Below are 17,500 nucleotides of genomic sequence, written 5' to 3'. Positions count from 1 at the left end.
AGAGCCCCCAATCTTTAGGCTTTAAAACGGCCCTTCAGAATCTGTTGGTGACGTCACACTCACTACGTCCATCTTCTTCTCACAGTCTATGGTACAGTATATCTTTGTTTTACCTACCAGTCAAAATAATGACCTTAATTAATCATTTTGCCTCTTTAGAGAAGCTTTAGAGGAGAGGAATAGGTGAGAGGAGAGGGAGCAAAGTGGCTTGTGTGCTGAAGGCTTTTTTCTGCAAGGGTCGATACAGCACAGCATAATCTATATTGCGGCTGTCACGCTCCTGAGGATGCCGAGACATGAATATGACACACGCGCGACATCACACTTCATCTGCCTCCAGCTCCTACCCACCGTCCATGTGAGGCATGGTGACACTAAGTTTGATGAGGTTGGGGTGTTTCGGGTCATCTGCTCCGGTGTAGCGCAGCTTGGCGGAGAACGGCTCGGCGCCAACTGTCCCCATCTTACGTGGCTGGCACATACCTTTAGAAGATCGGGGGAAGAAGAAGAGACAGTTATTGGACAGGGGACAGACTGGAAAACAACACCAGGGATGCAAAGATCGATTATATATATATATATATATATATATATATATATGCCTCATCTACTTTTACTCCAGTTAAAGTGACTGAAGATCTTCACATTGATCTCACGGGGGTCTAATCCTAAAACTGCCCCTGCAGTACATGTAGGTGGAGAGATAAATAGGGATAGCAGGGTGACAGAGTGGCTGTCAGAAGGTCATATGTTGAGTTGGCTTTTTGATAAGGACATTTTTGTTTTAGCCAGATTTATAGAAAATGCCTGGCCACTAGGGAACATTGTACCCAGTATAATTGTTTCTGGAAAGTGAATGTCTCAGTGAAATGCCCTTTCTTTTCTTTTCTCGATTCTGTACAAAGGTATATTATGATTTGTTGTGTGGCCATCTTGGCGATTGTAAATATGATATAGTGTCTTGTAAGCCCATATGGGCTGGGCACCCAGGTGCATGACACTTAAATAAAAATATCAATCAATCAATCAATCAATCAATCAATCAGACAGCAAGAGAGCGACATTTGCCATTTGAGAAAAAAATAGTGGGAGTCACGCCCCTGACTCAAAGTGCATGTTTATTGATGCTATTCTGTCAGTGGAGAAATTGGTATCTTTTCCTCGTCTATGATTGATTTCTCCCTTTATGATTGACATCGTTGCAAAATGGTGAGCCCCTTGCTCTTTGCTGTTTGATGTTTTAGACAGTTGAAAACGTTTTCCGCAGTCAGACTCTATTGTAGCCGCGCTGGAAATATGTCATCATGATGTCACGTTGTCTATGTCTGACATGTTACCCGCGGCAATAAGAAAAATAAACATCAACCAGAAGAAGAAGAAGAAGAAATGTACCAGAAATGCATGGAACATCACCAATAGCTGTTTTTGACAGCGTTCAAAGTGTTTTAGGGTGTATTTTTCCTTGAATGTGGTCTTGAAGATGTGTGTTTTATACAGCTGTCACGCACTGTGTCAAGGTGCTGTATGTTCCCCCATATTATTTTCTACATTTGAAAGCACTGCTTCTGCATAATATGATGCTTGGTGAATATTTTGTGAATGCTTTGTGAATGTTCAGCACCAGTGGCTCCTGCATTGCATCACTGGCTTTCCTGGGGAAAGCTAAGCTAAGGTTTGGCTGTGGATACTCCTTGGATGTGAGACTGGTGCTGGAAGTGGTGTTGGAAGACCAGTAGGAGGTGCTCTTCCCCTCTGGTCTCATGAATAATCTCCCCATCCCCAATGGCCCAGGGCATTGGGGATCCTTAAAAAGGGAAGTGGGACTCTGTCCAGTGAGTGAGCACCATCCTTCGGATGAGACATTAAACCAACGTCCTGACTCTCTGTGGTCATTAAAGATCCCATCAGCACTCTTCACAAGAGTAGGGGTGTAACCCCGGTGCCCTGAGGGGGTGTAACCCCGGTGCCCTGGAGGGTGTAACCCCGGTGCCCTGGAGGGTGTAACCCCGGTGCCCTGGCTAAATTCACACGCAGGCCTTCCTTCAATCATGATCACCTAATCTTCCCCCGATATCTAATTGGCACTTCCAGTTCTCTATTCTCCCCGTGATAGGCTGATGTGTGGTGAGGGTTCTGGCACAAACTGCCGTGCATCACCCAGGTGGGTGCTACACATTGGTGGTGGACATACCTGCCAACATTAGGCTGTGAAAAAGAGGGAGATTTTTTGGGGTACACCCCCCAAAAAAATAAAATAAAAAATAAAATCTGATCAGTCAGGTCCGTCAAAGCCCCATCATTGATGTGATCCGTTGTTCTGTCGATTCATGCTGGCTTTTCAAAAAATGCTCGTGCTACTCATATAACCCATTTTCATTCAGATATCTTGAGGTGAGAGGTCAAGGGACCCCTTTGAAAATGAGTATCAAAAAGAAGTGAAGTCCGCACACTGCATCCACTTAACTCACAGTTTATTTGTTAAATCGACGTTTCGGTCGTGAGACCTTCATCAGACCCCTTTGAAAATGGCCATGCCGGGTTTCCCCTCGCCAAAATGTTGTCTATAATTTGGAACATTATTTAGCCCACTTACCAACAAGCTAGCATGACATGGTTGGTTGGTACCAATGGATGTGTTAGGTCTTCTCATTTCATATGACACCAGATAGTCTGGCCTCTGGCTTAGAGTTACAGCCATTTGATTGAAATCAGGAAATGAACAGGAAAAATAATGAATCAGGAGCACAGCAGGAGAAAGGGTTAAAAATAGGGAGAGAATCGAGAGTGTTGGCAGGTATGGGTATGGGATGGGTTGAGTCCCCACCCCCCAAACCACCCCCGATATGTGAAGCACTTTGCGTATTTAGGAAGCCGCTATATAAATCCAATCAATTATAAAGCAAAGCCAATTTTCATTGCAGCACAGAGCAAAATTCCTGAATGACATTCCATTCCAGTCCATTCATCCGAGGTTACCTTCCTCCTGGCTTACGGTGACGATGGGGCTGCTGAGCTCCAGACCCTCATCTCCATTGGAGTTGACGGCCCTGGCAGCACACTGGACCCTGGAGCCTGCCTGGAAGTAGACCGAGTCCAACGTGATCATCTTGGAGGAGGTGAAGAAGGTGTCAAAGTCTGCCTCCCTCATGGGACTGGTGACGCCGTCGGGCCCAGCCGGGGCGCTGATGAGCCAGCGGTAGCGGGTCAGGGTGTCATTGATGTTCTCACTGACGCAGATAGAGCCCGTCTTGTCGTAGTCGGGGTATTTGGAGTTGCAAGCCTGCGGGTTGAGAAGGAATACAGAGGGAGTCGGTGGGTGGGGAGAGAGAGAGGAGAGATGGGAAAGATACAGGAGGACACAAGGGAGAGAGACACAGGAGGAGGTACAGAATACAGAAGAGGAAACGTTTGTTGACAAGGAACTTCAAATGTAATTTACATTTGTCTCCCCCTCTTAAATTGGTTTAAAAACAGTAGATTGAGACCACTGCCCAATTCAGCCTCCGTCTTTTTGAAGCCTATGCGGAAATCGCATTCTTTCAAATGGCCAGTGTGGGGCGCAGTTTGTGTAGCACTCCCCAGGAACATGCATTCAACTCTATGGGAAACAAGCCAACTTCTCTCTCGGTCTATGTCTTAAATAAACACTTTCCAAATGAGTTTATGGTCTGAAAAAACAATTTCAAGTCTTTTTCATGCTCTCACGCGCTCCGTTTTCTAAATTATAGCCCCATTTCGAGGAAAATAGACGACAAACATCGGATAATAAGAACAGTACCGTAAATTCCGGACTATAAGCCGCACCGGTGTATAAGCCGCACCTGCAAAGTTGACTGTTTTTTACATATATAAGCCGCACCGGACTATAAGCCGCGGGTGTTTTAATGGTATTTTTTTATTTTTATTTTTTATGTTTAATTACCATATGTAAGGGTTGATGCACAGAGGGGATTGTCGGGAAAGAGATGGCTGTTTGAGGAAGCTCCCATTTATTAACATTTCAACAAAACAACATAACACAACACCACCTGTGTTTCTTTTTTACAGTGCACACAGTGTCATACAGTGTCATACAGTGTGGTGAAAAGAGGGCAAGAGAGGAAATTAAAACAGAAGTGGATTTATAGTTAGAAAGAGTGCTAAAAAAGAGAGATTTTTTTTTTTTTTTTTTTTGGAAAAAATCCATAGATAAGCCGCACCGTTATATAAGCCGCAGGGGCCAAAAAAGGCCAAAAAACGGGAAAAAAGGTGCGGCTTATAGTCCGGAATTTACGGTAATACTTCCGACCGGTAGAGGCAGCAATGTGCCGCAAGGCATCTAGTCTGCGGAAAGTACACGAATAAGAAATTCGTAATGGTAAGTAATAGTTAAGCAAATTATCAGAAAATAGTGTTACTTTATGATAGTAATGATAATGTTAGTAGACACACCTAACTGCATAGATACCATACATGTAACGTTCATAACATGGCGGACCATTTAACGTTATCTATACCGTTAGATAAAGCCTTAAGCCTTGTCTGTATTCAGATCCGAATTATAAACCGGAAACCGGAGCACATTATAAACTTTATAAATATAGTCACGTTATAAACAACTAACCAATGCTGGGGGAAACAGTGTAATACTCAAAATGGTTAAAAGTTCAATCAATTTGGTCATTCAGTGGCATTTTACTGCCATGTAAAGTAACTAGCTAGCAAGCCACAGTAGCCGACTACCCATAATGCATTACGGCGATAAGAGAGACAGGGCAAATTCGGAAACTCCCCCGGCAGCCGCCCCCTCTCCCCGTACTTCCGTGTAGAATTAATCCACTCAACCAATCAACGACGAGCAGGAAGCGGGAGATTCAAGCCTCATTTGCTGCTATCAAATCCCAATCAGCTCGCATTGTCCAGATTTATATATACAGTCCATGGTTGAGACAGAGTGAGGGAGAGATAGAGAGAGAGTGAGAGAGACACAGAGAGAGAGAAAGAGAGAGCACTCAACACCTCATTTCTGAGAGGATAACTTCATTTCAGTTCCACAGAGAAGTCCCTACAGAACTGACCGTAGAGGAGGGAAACCCATCCACATTTAAACACACACACACACACACACACACACACACACACACACACACACACACACACACACACACACACACACACACACACACACACTAGGGGTGGGAATCACCAGATGCCCACGATACGATACTAAAACGATACTTGAGTCACGATACGATAGTATTGTGATATTGCGATATTACCGATATTGCGATATATTGAATATTGCGATATATTGGATATTGCGATATTTCGATATATTGTCTAACTCCTTTTCCTACCTTTTCCTTGACCTCACCGGAAGTAAAACATGCAGTGTTTTTTTGTTTTTTGTTTTTGCCCCACATGTAGGCTACATTATTAAGCTTCTCTGGACTCAATATGCCACTGCAGGCGCGGACTGCAACATTGGGCGCTTTGGGCAGATGCCCAGTGACCTGGCATGGCATGGCCTGCTAAAAAAAAGAAAAAAAAGAAAGAAAAAATGTAATATCGATACTTGGCGTCCAAATATCGATACAATATCGTCAGGCAAAATATCGCGATACCATGGTGTATCGATCCCCCCCCCCACCCCTAACACACACACACACACACACACACACACACACACACACACACACATACACACACACACACACACACACAATCACAATCACAATCCTAGTCATACACAGCAGTCACCTGAGAATCAAAGGACTTAACACGTCACAGAAATCCATTGAAGCAGCTTACTGAGCCTTCATTGGGGAAGCTGCCTGAGGCTACACGCAAAGAAGCTATCAGGTGAGAGGCTAATTCAATACACATCGGCTAATCATTGTTTCCCTTGTTAACTGGTCATAATGCCAGTCAACCCATAGACACGAGAGTATACAAGCCACAATTATATAGTGAGCATATGACTGGGCAGATCATGCAACACCCGGGGTCCGGGGCCACTCACCGTGACACAGATGACGGGGTAGCCCGCGGGCGGGTGCAGGTTGCCCGGGGTCCGGGCCACATCGTCGTAGTGGAGCAGCGACACCACATGAGGCAGGGAGGGGAAGGTGACATCAGCCATGCTGTTGGTCTCCTCGATGTACACAATCACCTTAGTTACCTGTTCCAGCCAAACAGGTAAAGATTGATGTAATAATAATAATAATAATAATAATAATAATAATAATAATAATAATAATAATAATAATAATAATAATAATAATAATAATAATAAAACACTTTATTTATTAGGAGTGTAACAATACGCATATTCGTACCAAACCGTTTAGGCTTTAGGGTCAATTCACATTCCAAACAAACAAATCTTTCACTGCTGAAGAGTGAAACCAGTACAAGGATATCGTGGAAAACTAAAACTGAGACAAAAAACACGAAAGGTGGGAAAACATTGTCGTAAATTGAAATAAAAAAAAGAACTAGACTGTGAGAATCATAAAATAAATAAGTAAAATAAATAAACTTTTAAAATCAAGGACATTTCTCTGACATTCCTACTTTTTTTGCTGTATCGAAAACGTACCGAACCGTTACACCCCTGCTATTTATAGTTACAAAACACTTCACAGTAAGGAACAAGGGGGAAAAAGAAAGTGAAAAAAAGACAAATGACAAATAACATAAAGGACAAACAAATGACAATAACTAACACAAAATCTCATAGCAAATTAGAAATAGAATAATAAATCAGGCAATGTCTTGGCTAAAATCAGAGCAGAATTAAAGGTAAACTCTCTGATGAAAGTATGTTTTTAGGAATTTAAAATATGTTTTGTAGAACTACTGATGCACTGTTGTTGTGGAATCTGCAAGCAAGCCATGAATGACTATCACTCAGATAGCAATCATGATCATGTTGATGAAAATCTCTTGTACCGCTCTCTTGCTCTGCTTCTATCCCTCCTCTCACTTTTATCTATTATCATCTATAGCTATTATTGATCTATTATCTATTAGATTATTATTTCTAATAGTGTTGCTCATTGTGTTGGATTGTAACACAAATGAGAATGTTGTACTGTTCACTTATACTGCCCTATTTTAGTTATTGTGTTGAAGTGTGGGGTTATAATACCATTGTTTTTATTACAGAAAAGAGCGGTTAGAATAATTCACAAAGTTGAATTTAGAGAACATACTAATAGTTTATTTATTAAGTCAGGGTTATTGAACCTTAAAGAGATAATAGAATTGCAGACATTATTAGTTATGTTTAACTCATTGAGTGCCAGCCACTTTTGGAAAACGGATGCTCCCAGTGCCAGCCCTTTCAGAGCGTTTTCAGTGATTTCTCGAGGCCCACAGAATATTGTGTGATATTACTATGTAAACACCGAACACGCAAAAAGAACGATGAGACTATCTTGTATCATCAGCAAAAAAAAGTTTATTGATATCATTTTCCGTTCTATAGTTATGAGCAGTAGAAGATAGGTTGGTTTCAGCAAAAACAGACGTTTCAAACTAGAAGCTGAGATAATGAGCCTTTTGTGAAATGAAGCATTTCAAGCACATCACTGACTCTGAAGCTAATATTTTCTGATGTAGTGACACCTCAAAAATAATTTCCTTCAATAAAAGAGCGAAAACAAAGGAATTTTGATGGCAAAATAATATTTTTTAGCTGCAACCAGCAGCGTTGGCCCCTGCGTGCGCAGACCCTACACCTTCTTGCTGGTCTTGATTTACTGCTGGTGGGCATCAGATATTCTAGCTTGTGTTTGCCAATCTGTCTGTCCATCGAGCCTGCTGTCTGGGTCGGTGTTGTATGGTGCCCTGCGTGCCCCACCCCCCTCAACTGCACACTCCTCCTCCGTGGGAGTGTCTCTGGTGGCTCTCTGCTGCGTTTGCTCTGCACTGAAAAGTGCGCTACACCCAGCTTTTTCACAGCGTTCCGCCGTTTTTGTCGCCGGCTCCCAGCGCTTCCAGCTGAGAATAATGTAACCTTTTCTGGCAACTAATCATGTGGAGGGGCTATCGCAGCGGAGATGGAGGGGCTCAATTGTGGGAGCAGATTGGCTGCTGCAGGCACAGCTAACGTTATGCTTCATGCATATCGATGCATACCGATGCGGTTTCCGTTTCCCCATGACTTCTTCTCTGTTTTTTCCTCACCTTTCTCTAATCTGGAGAGCACTGTCGCCACCTAATGGGTCCGTAAAATAGCTTATATACCTTCAACATCCCCCATATTTTTACAGGAGATGCATCAGGCTTTGATCCACGTCCCACCGTCAAAAAACGCAATTGACGACTTTAGTCGTCATTGGCACTCTACGTTACTATTTGAATTGACGGCGATAGTCGTCATTGGCACTCAATGAGTTAAAGCAAAAAATAGGGTATTGCCAGAGAACATGCAAAAACTGTTTGTGTTTACCTCAGAAGATGAACGTCACAGGAGGAGATTTGATTTTAAGCATCAAGCTACTCGGACCACTTTAAAACAAACGTGTATTTCTGTTGTTGGTGTAAAACTTTGGAATTCTCAACAGAAGGATTTAAAGGGTTGTACAAATATTTTTCAGTTTAAAAAAAATTATAGAGACAAATTAGACATTATGCACTTGAAACTTAATTGGATGTTAGCTTTATTTGATTTAAGCTTGTATTTTTTTTTCTTTTCTTTTATAGGTTATTTTTGTTTATGTTGTTGTAATCACGGTGTTGATGGTGTAGGTATCTGTAAATGACAGACCATTTAAGACTCTTTATGCCCTATCGTCGTACGGCACTATTGTTTGCACTGCGTTTGCGCGCTTAATTGCCATCTTCCCAGTGTCTTAAGCTATCGTCTGCCTCCACCGTCCAGTTTTGCGCTGGGATGACACAGGTGTAGGCGTGGCCCAGGCGTGTCGGTGGGCCTCTAGCCTATCATGTCTTGCGCAAGTGTCATTTAGCGCTGTGGGGAAGATACCGTCGGTATGCGCCGAGCGCAAAGAGAGGTTTGGGTGTTGCCCGTTCCAAAATAGGCGGTCCAGCGCAATGTATTAGAAAAAGGGGCCGTGGGTGCTCTCAATTTTAACGCCAGCAAATAGCTGGTCTTAGCGCAAACAACCCCACTACGCCAGGTGTATGCCTGAGCGCAGACAGCATTCTCTGGCGCAGTGCAGGAAATCCTCTTTGGATAGGCCCATTACGCACGGCTCGCGCGGACACACTTCCCTCCAATGCCACGTTGATTTTCAACTAACCTACACTGCAGAAAAAACACACATTGATTTAACAATGAGAATTCATTTGTCATGATTTTGTGCGAAAAAGTGATTTGCCTTTTGAATTGGATTAACAGGGGAACGAGGGTCTGGCGGGGCGGGGGTCTGTGTGTAGCGCGGGGAGGGGTGCTTTGTGTTCGGCTAGTGTGCCGTGTCCTGAAGAGGGGAGAAGGTGTGAGCTGGGCTGGGTAGGCAGGCCGGGGGGGAGTCGGTGCACAGGGTGGGTAGACGCACTGCCGAGGCACAGAGGAAGCGCTGTGCGTGGTCCCGTGGATCGAAATCAGTTTCTGGCAGCAAATCACTTTCTGACACAACACCGGCCAGTAGGCTATACAGTAACCATTGATAGTATACAGTAACCTCTCTCCCTGCACCATTGCACCATGCACAATAGCTTAACCCGAGTGGACAATTCTGGTATAGAATATTGAAATAAAATCTGACACATCCCTACCCTATTAAAGAAACAAATATTTTTAAATGTGTATGTTATAGCCTATATGAGCGAAACGACTAATTAAAAGGCTACTAATTACAAAAGCATCAATTTTCGTTACGAATCCGAACTGGTTCATCCTCCAATTCTCTCTTCCCTCTCTTGTTCTCTCCCACCTCTCTCCCTCTCTGACTCTCTCCCTCTCCCCATCTAGGCTATCTTTTCTCTCTCCCTAGAACTGAGTCTACTCTCAGTGAGGAGGAAGCTGCTGACGTGACGCTGTGGTTTTATGGGCATGACCACACCTCCACAATGCTTTTGGGCATAAACACGCCTATACGGAGATGTGCGCCGAGATGACGTGAAGCGCAGCGGGCCAACACGCCCACAATTAGGGCTTTGCACGGCGCTATTCCAGTGCAAAACGGGCGCTAACGCAAAATTACCGCCGTTGGGAAGATAGGACCCTTTGTGTTCAAGTAAGGCAGATAAAAAATAAGAATTATATTCTTCTTTCTGCTCCTTTTCAGTCATGAAAAGCATTGATTTCAAACATGTATTGTGATGTATTGTGTGACCAAATTTATATTGTACTATTGTGCATTTTCATGACAGGAACAAATCAAAATGAATGAATGAATGAATCTATTATTGATCTTTTATCTATTATTTATTGATGTCGATAGGACTGACCAGGATCAATGTAGATTATCGGTTCACTTTGTTATCAAGCTGAAATGGTAAAGCTGTCAGTTCATATTATTTCCTGGCATGGTGGTGTGATAGTTGGGTGTGAGCATATCTGACCTGAATTTCAGCCACCATGTTTTCATCAGGCTTCAGGTGGAGCGTGAAGGCTTCCCTCATCTCTCTGACTCCATCAAACAGCACCTCCACCTCCACCACGTGCTCCTTCTCCCCCTGTTTGAACTCAATGTCTGGACACAGCACGCACACACACACACACACACGCACACACACACACACACACACACACACACACACACACGCATGCACGCGCACATACACACACACAGACACACACACACACACACATCGGCAGAAACAAACACGCATTCAAGGAATGCTTGGTGATTTATTGTGTTAATAGTGTGTTGTATATAGTGGAATTTGAGTTTTTGGATAAAAAGATACTGAGAAACTTTTTCAGAAAAAAAAAAAAAAATGAAAAAGCCAAAGAAAAGCAATGACTCTCATTTGTTGATCCAGGGCAAAATGTTATAGCTCCAGACAAATAAATGGCCTACTACAGTACATGTACTTTGTAAACAAAGAAGACAATAAATGAGGCCGGATAACAAGGCCAGGCTTCGCTCTCACTTTCTCGCTTTAGTTTCCTCGGAAATTAATTGTAGAACAGGTTAGCCCAATTCATCTTTGATTACTTCAAAGGAAGACACCACTTAGCTAAAAAGCCCCCCAGCTTTCTCTCCGCACAGTGCCAAAGGTGCTCTATAGTCCTGCGAGTCAGTAATAGAGTTGTGCATTGGAAATGCGGGAGAGAGAATATTGTGCAAAATGAGAAAGTCAACGCTGCATGATTCAAAACCAAGTGGGAAATTTGTACTATTTGAACAGCGGAGGGCAGGTTTAATCTGAACAGACTGAATATATTCATATCTATTTCAAGCCTTGATTAAGCTGAGAGAGGTGCACTGCAAAGTCGAGACAGCTGCATAAGATGGAGTATGGGGGGACGGGGAGATTTCACCCTGCTCACAAAGCATGAAGAATATTGAAATTCAATTAAAAATTACACATGACCCTCCACTGGAATATTGCAAAAACAATTACCTTTCCCACTTCGGGGTGGAAATTAAAGATCGACAACGACCCTTCCCAAAGAAGAAAAAGAAAAAGCCTATGCCCATTTTCACACTCACACTCACACACACACACACACACACACGCACACACACACACACACACACACACACACGCAGACACACACACACACACGCACACACTCACACACACACACACACACACGCGCACACACAGACACACACGCACACACACACACACTTGCATTGCCCGCCGCACACATGAAGATGTCTATGGGCCGCAGAGTGAGCACAGCACAGCACAGATAAACTATGACAACCGATGTGCAGATGGTTCACCTTGAGACACGGGGTAGTAGTCCTCTCCTGAGACGGCTGACCCGTCTTTGGTGTGAACCCGCACCACCGACACCTTGGACGTGTCTCCCAGTCGCACCACGGGAACCTTCACCGTGGTGACGGCTCCCGCCTCCTTGGGCTCGCTGACGCTGAACTTGGTTTCCTTAAAACGAATGATGCATTCTGAGGTGGAGAGGAAAAGGAGAAAACAGTATGAAGTGCCGTTATGGATAGTTGAAAAACTATGAAATGAAAACATGGAAAAATGAGGCTAAATTGGTGATGCAGTGATCAATAAAAAGGTGGGTAAACTATGAACTTGATAAGTCCTACTTTCAGAAAATCATTACCCTGTAATTAATTAAGCCGGGAACGATTGCCCCCCCCCCCCCCCCTCCCCTGTCCCCCGCTGGTCAGCTTTCACATTACAACATTTCTTCCGCGCAGAATGCACAGAACAGAATGCACTTGCGTCATCAACTATGCCTGCAGTCAGGGGCGGAGTAGTCTCTTAAAACAGACTGTCTCATCTACATCCGGCGAATGCAGCTATATACAGTCTGTACGTTACACCCCCAGAACATGCACAAGGAAGTTGGGAAAAAAACCTTCAGACTGGAAGGAGGTTCTACGGAATCCGACCAATCACGACACGCGAATGCGGCATATTGGATTCTGATTGGACTAATGAGCGGAAGACCCGCCTTTCTGCCGGCATATTGGATTCTGATTGGACTAATGAGCGGAAGACCCGCCTTTCTGCTTCCCATTCCGGTTGGTGCATGATTCTCCCCCACGAAGTACAGACGGTATGGCGGAAGCATTTGAAAATTGCGGAAGCCAACTCGTCTGTTCTAAGAGACTAGGGGCGGAGTGACCCTATCAGCCCAGGCGGGGTGAAGCTCTTAGGGGGGGCCCCCATCCCAATTTTTGTTTTTCTTTTTTTCCCCCCAATTAACTCATTCAGGGCCAGTTTAGGACTGCCAATATTTAGCACAGGCCAAAGATTTTCATAATTGTTGGTCATCTTTCAAGACCCACAGTAAATTATCTATTAGCACCAGAGTGATTTGCAATACCTCAAAATGAAGATGTACGTCTCTGGGTTCACCAGGAAAAAAAAAGTTAGCTTTTAGCATGTTCTGTACTCTACTTATATCCATTTATATACACCCTGTTTTCACCCAAAATGTCTCTCTCTCAGATGACAAACAGGAGCAAATGCAATTTCTGTAAAATATACATTCTCAAGCAGAACTCGCTCTCAATTCTTTTATTTTGAACTGTATTGACATCAGACATGTAAATACTATTCGTTATGACACAAATGAAAAAAAAAAAATATATATATATATATATATATATACACATGAAGTGCTTTTTTTTTTACATTCAATAATACTGCAGTGTGAGTGAGTGTGCAGACAGACACACAGACAGACAGACAGAGAGACAGACAGACAGACACACCGACAGACAGACAGACAGACAGACAGACAGACAGACAGACAGACAGACAGACACACACACACACACACACACACACACACAGACACACACACACACACACACACACACACACACACGATCCCCCTTCGTTGCGTGATTTCTAACCCCACATAGGATAAGCAATAACCACGCCCTGTGGCGCCGGGATTGGCCAGGAGCAACACTGGAGCAGAGACACTACACTGGAGGGCACGCAGTCCAGCGATTTCATGAAGCTCTTGAGAACGGGCAGCGGGCTTCTGCCTGCCTAGCTGTTCGTGTGCTGCTCGTCCATGTCTCCCCCTGTCATATTCTTCCTGCTATCGTTGCCGTTTTCCCCTCGGCTATTCAACACGTCCTCACCGCCCTCTGATCACTGCTGATCGATCATTTCCTCATTCCTCCGATGATCAAACGCATCTGTGGATTACTTTCTCCGGTTTTCTCCGGCTGGCACACAGGAAGGCTGGCACACAGGAAAGCGACCAGCTCCTGCAGCGCGCGAGGGGCGTTTCAATGGGGTTTCTCCTGTCTGCACAAGGCAAGCTCCTTATCCATTTTCTGATATTCCTCCTGCTCAATTTCAAAACAACAGCTGCGGTATGTGTTTGTTCACGTGTTGTCTTAGATGATAGGGACCTGATACCATGTGACAGGCTGGGGAAGTGTTTTAACTACGCCCTGCAGTAATAAAAACAAAAACACGTCAAACACGTCATTGGCCCTCTGGGCTATTCCTGATAAGACGTCAAAGACGTCATTGGCCCTGAATGAGTTAAGGCCGGCGGTGAAGAAAAATTTGCCTTTTTTGCATGTTTGAATCTGTTTTAGCCATATTTAGTGGAATATCTCATTTTAAACACACCAATGTTATTGTCTATTGATTGAATTGCTCTCACACTCAGGCCTGGCCTGGCCTGGCATGCAAAAAAGAAAAAGAAAAAAAAATTGATGGGGGCCCACTGACGAGTGGGCCCAGGGCGGGCGCACCCTCTGCCCCAGTGTACGCTCCGCTACTGCCTGCAGTGTATCCTTGCTCCATGTGTTGTCTATGAGGTTCGGAACGGTTGGCTTTCACACTCGCAAGTAGTGTTCCGTGCCTGAGGAGGCCAAAGCGCTCGCCAGACCACCTGACATGGAAAATTGAAGTTCCGTTCATTGCCATTTTCATATTCAAATAAGATAATTGCATACACATAATTCATGATATGAGTTATTACATAAATACACATTATATGCACTCATATAGACAGACACTACAGACAGTTTATCTGTGGTGGCATTGAGCAGGCCAACACAGGCTAAAGCAACTTTCACCCAACTGCATGTAGTTGACCTTGCTCCCACACAGACATACAGAAACATCAGATCTTCCCTCCTTTCTCTCTGTTCTCTGCCCTCCTCTCTGCCTGTTTTTCTCTCTATAAAACCTATGCATATGTTACATCTTTACTGAATCTCTAACCTCTGCATTCCATATCATGTATACATTGAGATGATCAGTCCTCCTCTAATGCTGTTTAGAGGAGTTTGTTATGGCTTTAATACACTTTTATAAGACATCTTTCTGGCTCCCGGTTTCAATTCAATTTGGTTTCATATATGTTGTTGTTTACACAGCGGGATGAGGAGTGGTGAAATTCCATTCTACACCACCACCTTTTCAAGTGGATCCTGTCACGGTTCCCTGTTGCGCGCCCGGGCAACATTAATTAAGACATTAATTAAGACCCTATCCTCACATAACTTACATCAGTTCTGATGTATTCTGTGAAATCATTACTCTGTAATTAAGACCCTATCCTCACATAACTTACATCAGTTCTGATGTATTCTGTGAAATCATTACTCTGTAATTAAGACCCTATCCTCACATAACTTACATCAGTTCTGATGTATTCTGTGAAATCATTACGGTACTCTGTAATTAAGACCCTATCCTCACATAACTTACATCAGTTCTGATGTACTCTGTGAAATCATTACTCTGTAATTAAGACCGTATCCTCACATAACTTACATCAGTTCTGATGTATTCTGTGAAATCATTACTCTGTAATTAAGACCCTATCCTCACATAACTTACATCAGTTGTGATGTATTCTGTAAAATCATTACTCTGTAATTAATTAAGACCCTATCCTCACATAACTTACATCAGTTCTGATGTATTCTGTAAAATCATTACTCTGTAATTAAGACCCTATCCTCACATAACTTACATCAGTTCTGATGTATTCTGTAACATCATTACTCTGTAATTAAGACCCTATCCTCACATAACTTACATCAGTTCTGATGTATTCTGAGAAATCATTACTCTGTAATTAAGACCCTATCCTCACATAACTTACATCAGTTCTGATGTATTCTGTGAAATCATTACTCTGTAATTAAGACCCTATCCTCACATAACTTACATCAGTTCTGATGTATTCTGTGAAATCATTACTCTGTAATTAAGACCCTATCCTCACATAACTTACATCAGTTCTGATGTATTCTGAGAAATCATTACTCTGTAATTAAGACCCTATCCTCACATAACTTACATCAGTTCTGATGTATTCTGTGAAATCATTACTCTGTAATTAAGACCCTATCCTCACATAACTTACATCAGTTCTGATGTATTCTGTGAAATCATTACTCTGTAATTAAGACCCTATCCTCACATAACTTACATCAGTTCTGATGTATTCTGAGAAATCATTACTCTGTAATTAAGACCCTATTCTCACATAACTTACATCAGTTGTGATGTATTCTGTAAAATCATTACTCTGTAATTAATTAAGACCATATCCTCACATAACTTACATCAGTTCTGATGTATTCTGTGAATGTATGTCTCAGATTTACGTCAGCCAAGGAAGGTCAACTATTCTTCTGCAAATAAAAAGGTGGGTTTATCTTCCACTAATTGTAACAAGGCATTATAACAACATTATGTAATAACACAACAAAATTGAATACGTTTTCACTTCATTATGTAATAACACCCACATTTTGTAATAATCTGCTGCATTTTGTAATACACAGCACTGTGTGTGTGTGTGTGTGTGTGTGTGTGTGTGTGTGTCTCCTGGCATTTGTGTGTAGCAGTACTTAGATGTTTGTGTCAGTATCATATCTCTCTATAATCTAATATGGTGACACTTAATGTAGTTTTGACCAGTTCAAATATAAGCTACTAAAAATCTACTGAACTAATAGTATATTTTTTAAATAAATTTTGTGACAGTATGATTCATGTTAGAATGCATAAGTAAACATTGTTTTATAACGATTTATTTTATGAATGAAGATTACATAATGCACCATACAATTTTCATTAAAAAAGTGCAACTCCCGCATTTTGTAATACCACCACAATATGTAATAATTAATAATAATAATAATAATTTATGACTCTCTTGCTTCTCCTCCCCCTGTCACCCGTTCTTCATCTCGCTCCGTTCTTTCCACTTACTGTCAGCCGTGTCTGTTATTTTCACCAGGGTCTCATTCAGAGCTCCCACCGACGCGCCGAATGGCGAGTCGCTCTTTGGGTTCCCCAGCACCAGCCGCAGCTCCTCCCCTTCCTCGTGCAGCGTGTCATCGACCAGCGACAGAACGCACGGCTTCTCGGCCTCGCCTAGAGCGCACAGCAACACGGCGGAGAGGATGGTGAAAATGGGAATAGTGCCATTACAAAAAAGGGCCGATTCATGAAGGAGGTTTATTAAGACTTGTGCGATGTGAAGCACCTGGTAAGAAGGTGATGACAGAGGCGTCGGTGTTGGGTCGTTCGGCAAAGTCGACCGCCACCTGCGCCGAGCCCTGGCGGGTGTAACAGCGCACGGTGGATCTGTGTCTGATGTCTCCGCTGCGGTAAACTGTGGCTGAGATCTGACCGTCACTCTCCTCTCCGCTGTACACCGGCTCACGGAACTGGACCTTTGGCACTGTCAGTCGGCGGGGCAGAAAACCCATAACACATGACCCTTAAAGCACTGGAGGGATTTGGCGGGTTCTTGCATTCACTTTGGATAACTTAGGCCCTTTTTCAGGTGCAGGTGTGGTTAAATTCACCTCCAGTATACATATATGATTCCATCACTTACAGTCAGACACGGAGTCATTGATGAAGACGGTAGCCTTGCCAGGCTCTCCCAGGA

The 17,500-nt window shown here is 43.2% G+C and overlaps 2 protein-coding genes across 2 annotated transcripts in view; one reads left to right on the top strand and one right to left on the bottom strand.

The window, feature by feature from the left end:
- LOC310786280 (FRAS1-related extracellular matrix protein 2-like) overlaps positions 1 to 17,500 on the top strand; it is a gene marked incomplete at both ends in the record, with an annotated part of 317,396 nt that overhangs the window by 164,267 nt on the left and 135,629 nt on the right. The window lies entirely within an intron of this gene.
- The window catches only part of LOC310784787 (FRAS1-related extracellular matrix protein 2-like), a gene marked incomplete at both ends in the record, with an annotated part of 82,413 nt that overhangs the window by 12,109 nt on the left and 52,804 nt on the right, over positions 1 to 17,500 (bottom strand). The window contains 8 exons of the mRNA XM_083645834.1: positions 352 to 483; positions 2,977 to 3,280; positions 6,002 to 6,160; positions 10,516 to 10,646; positions 11,853 to 12,035; positions 16,813 to 16,977; positions 17,090 to 17,287; positions 17,447 to 17,500. The exon at positions 17,447 to 17,500 is cut by the window's right edge and continues 156 nt beyond it. Of these exons, the coding sequence (XP_083501960.1) occupies positions 352 to 483; positions 2,977 to 3,280; positions 6,002 to 6,160; positions 10,516 to 10,646; positions 11,853 to 12,035; positions 16,813 to 16,977; positions 17,090 to 17,287; positions 17,447 to 17,500 (1,326 nt within the window). The remainder of the gene's footprint in view (positions 1 to 351; positions 484 to 2,976; positions 3,281 to 6,001; positions 6,161 to 10,515; positions 10,647 to 11,852; positions 12,036 to 16,812; positions 16,978 to 17,089; positions 17,288 to 17,446) is intronic.

The sequence above is a fragment of the Poromitra crassiceps genome, assembly GCF_964638095.1.
Source record: "Poromitra crassiceps genome assembly, chromosome: 1".
Classification (NCBI taxonomy): Eukaryota; Metazoa; Chordata; class Actinopteri; order Beryciformes; family Melamphaidae; genus Poromitra; species Poromitra crassiceps.
This window is presented reverse-complemented; position numbering and strand designations above follow the sequence as displayed.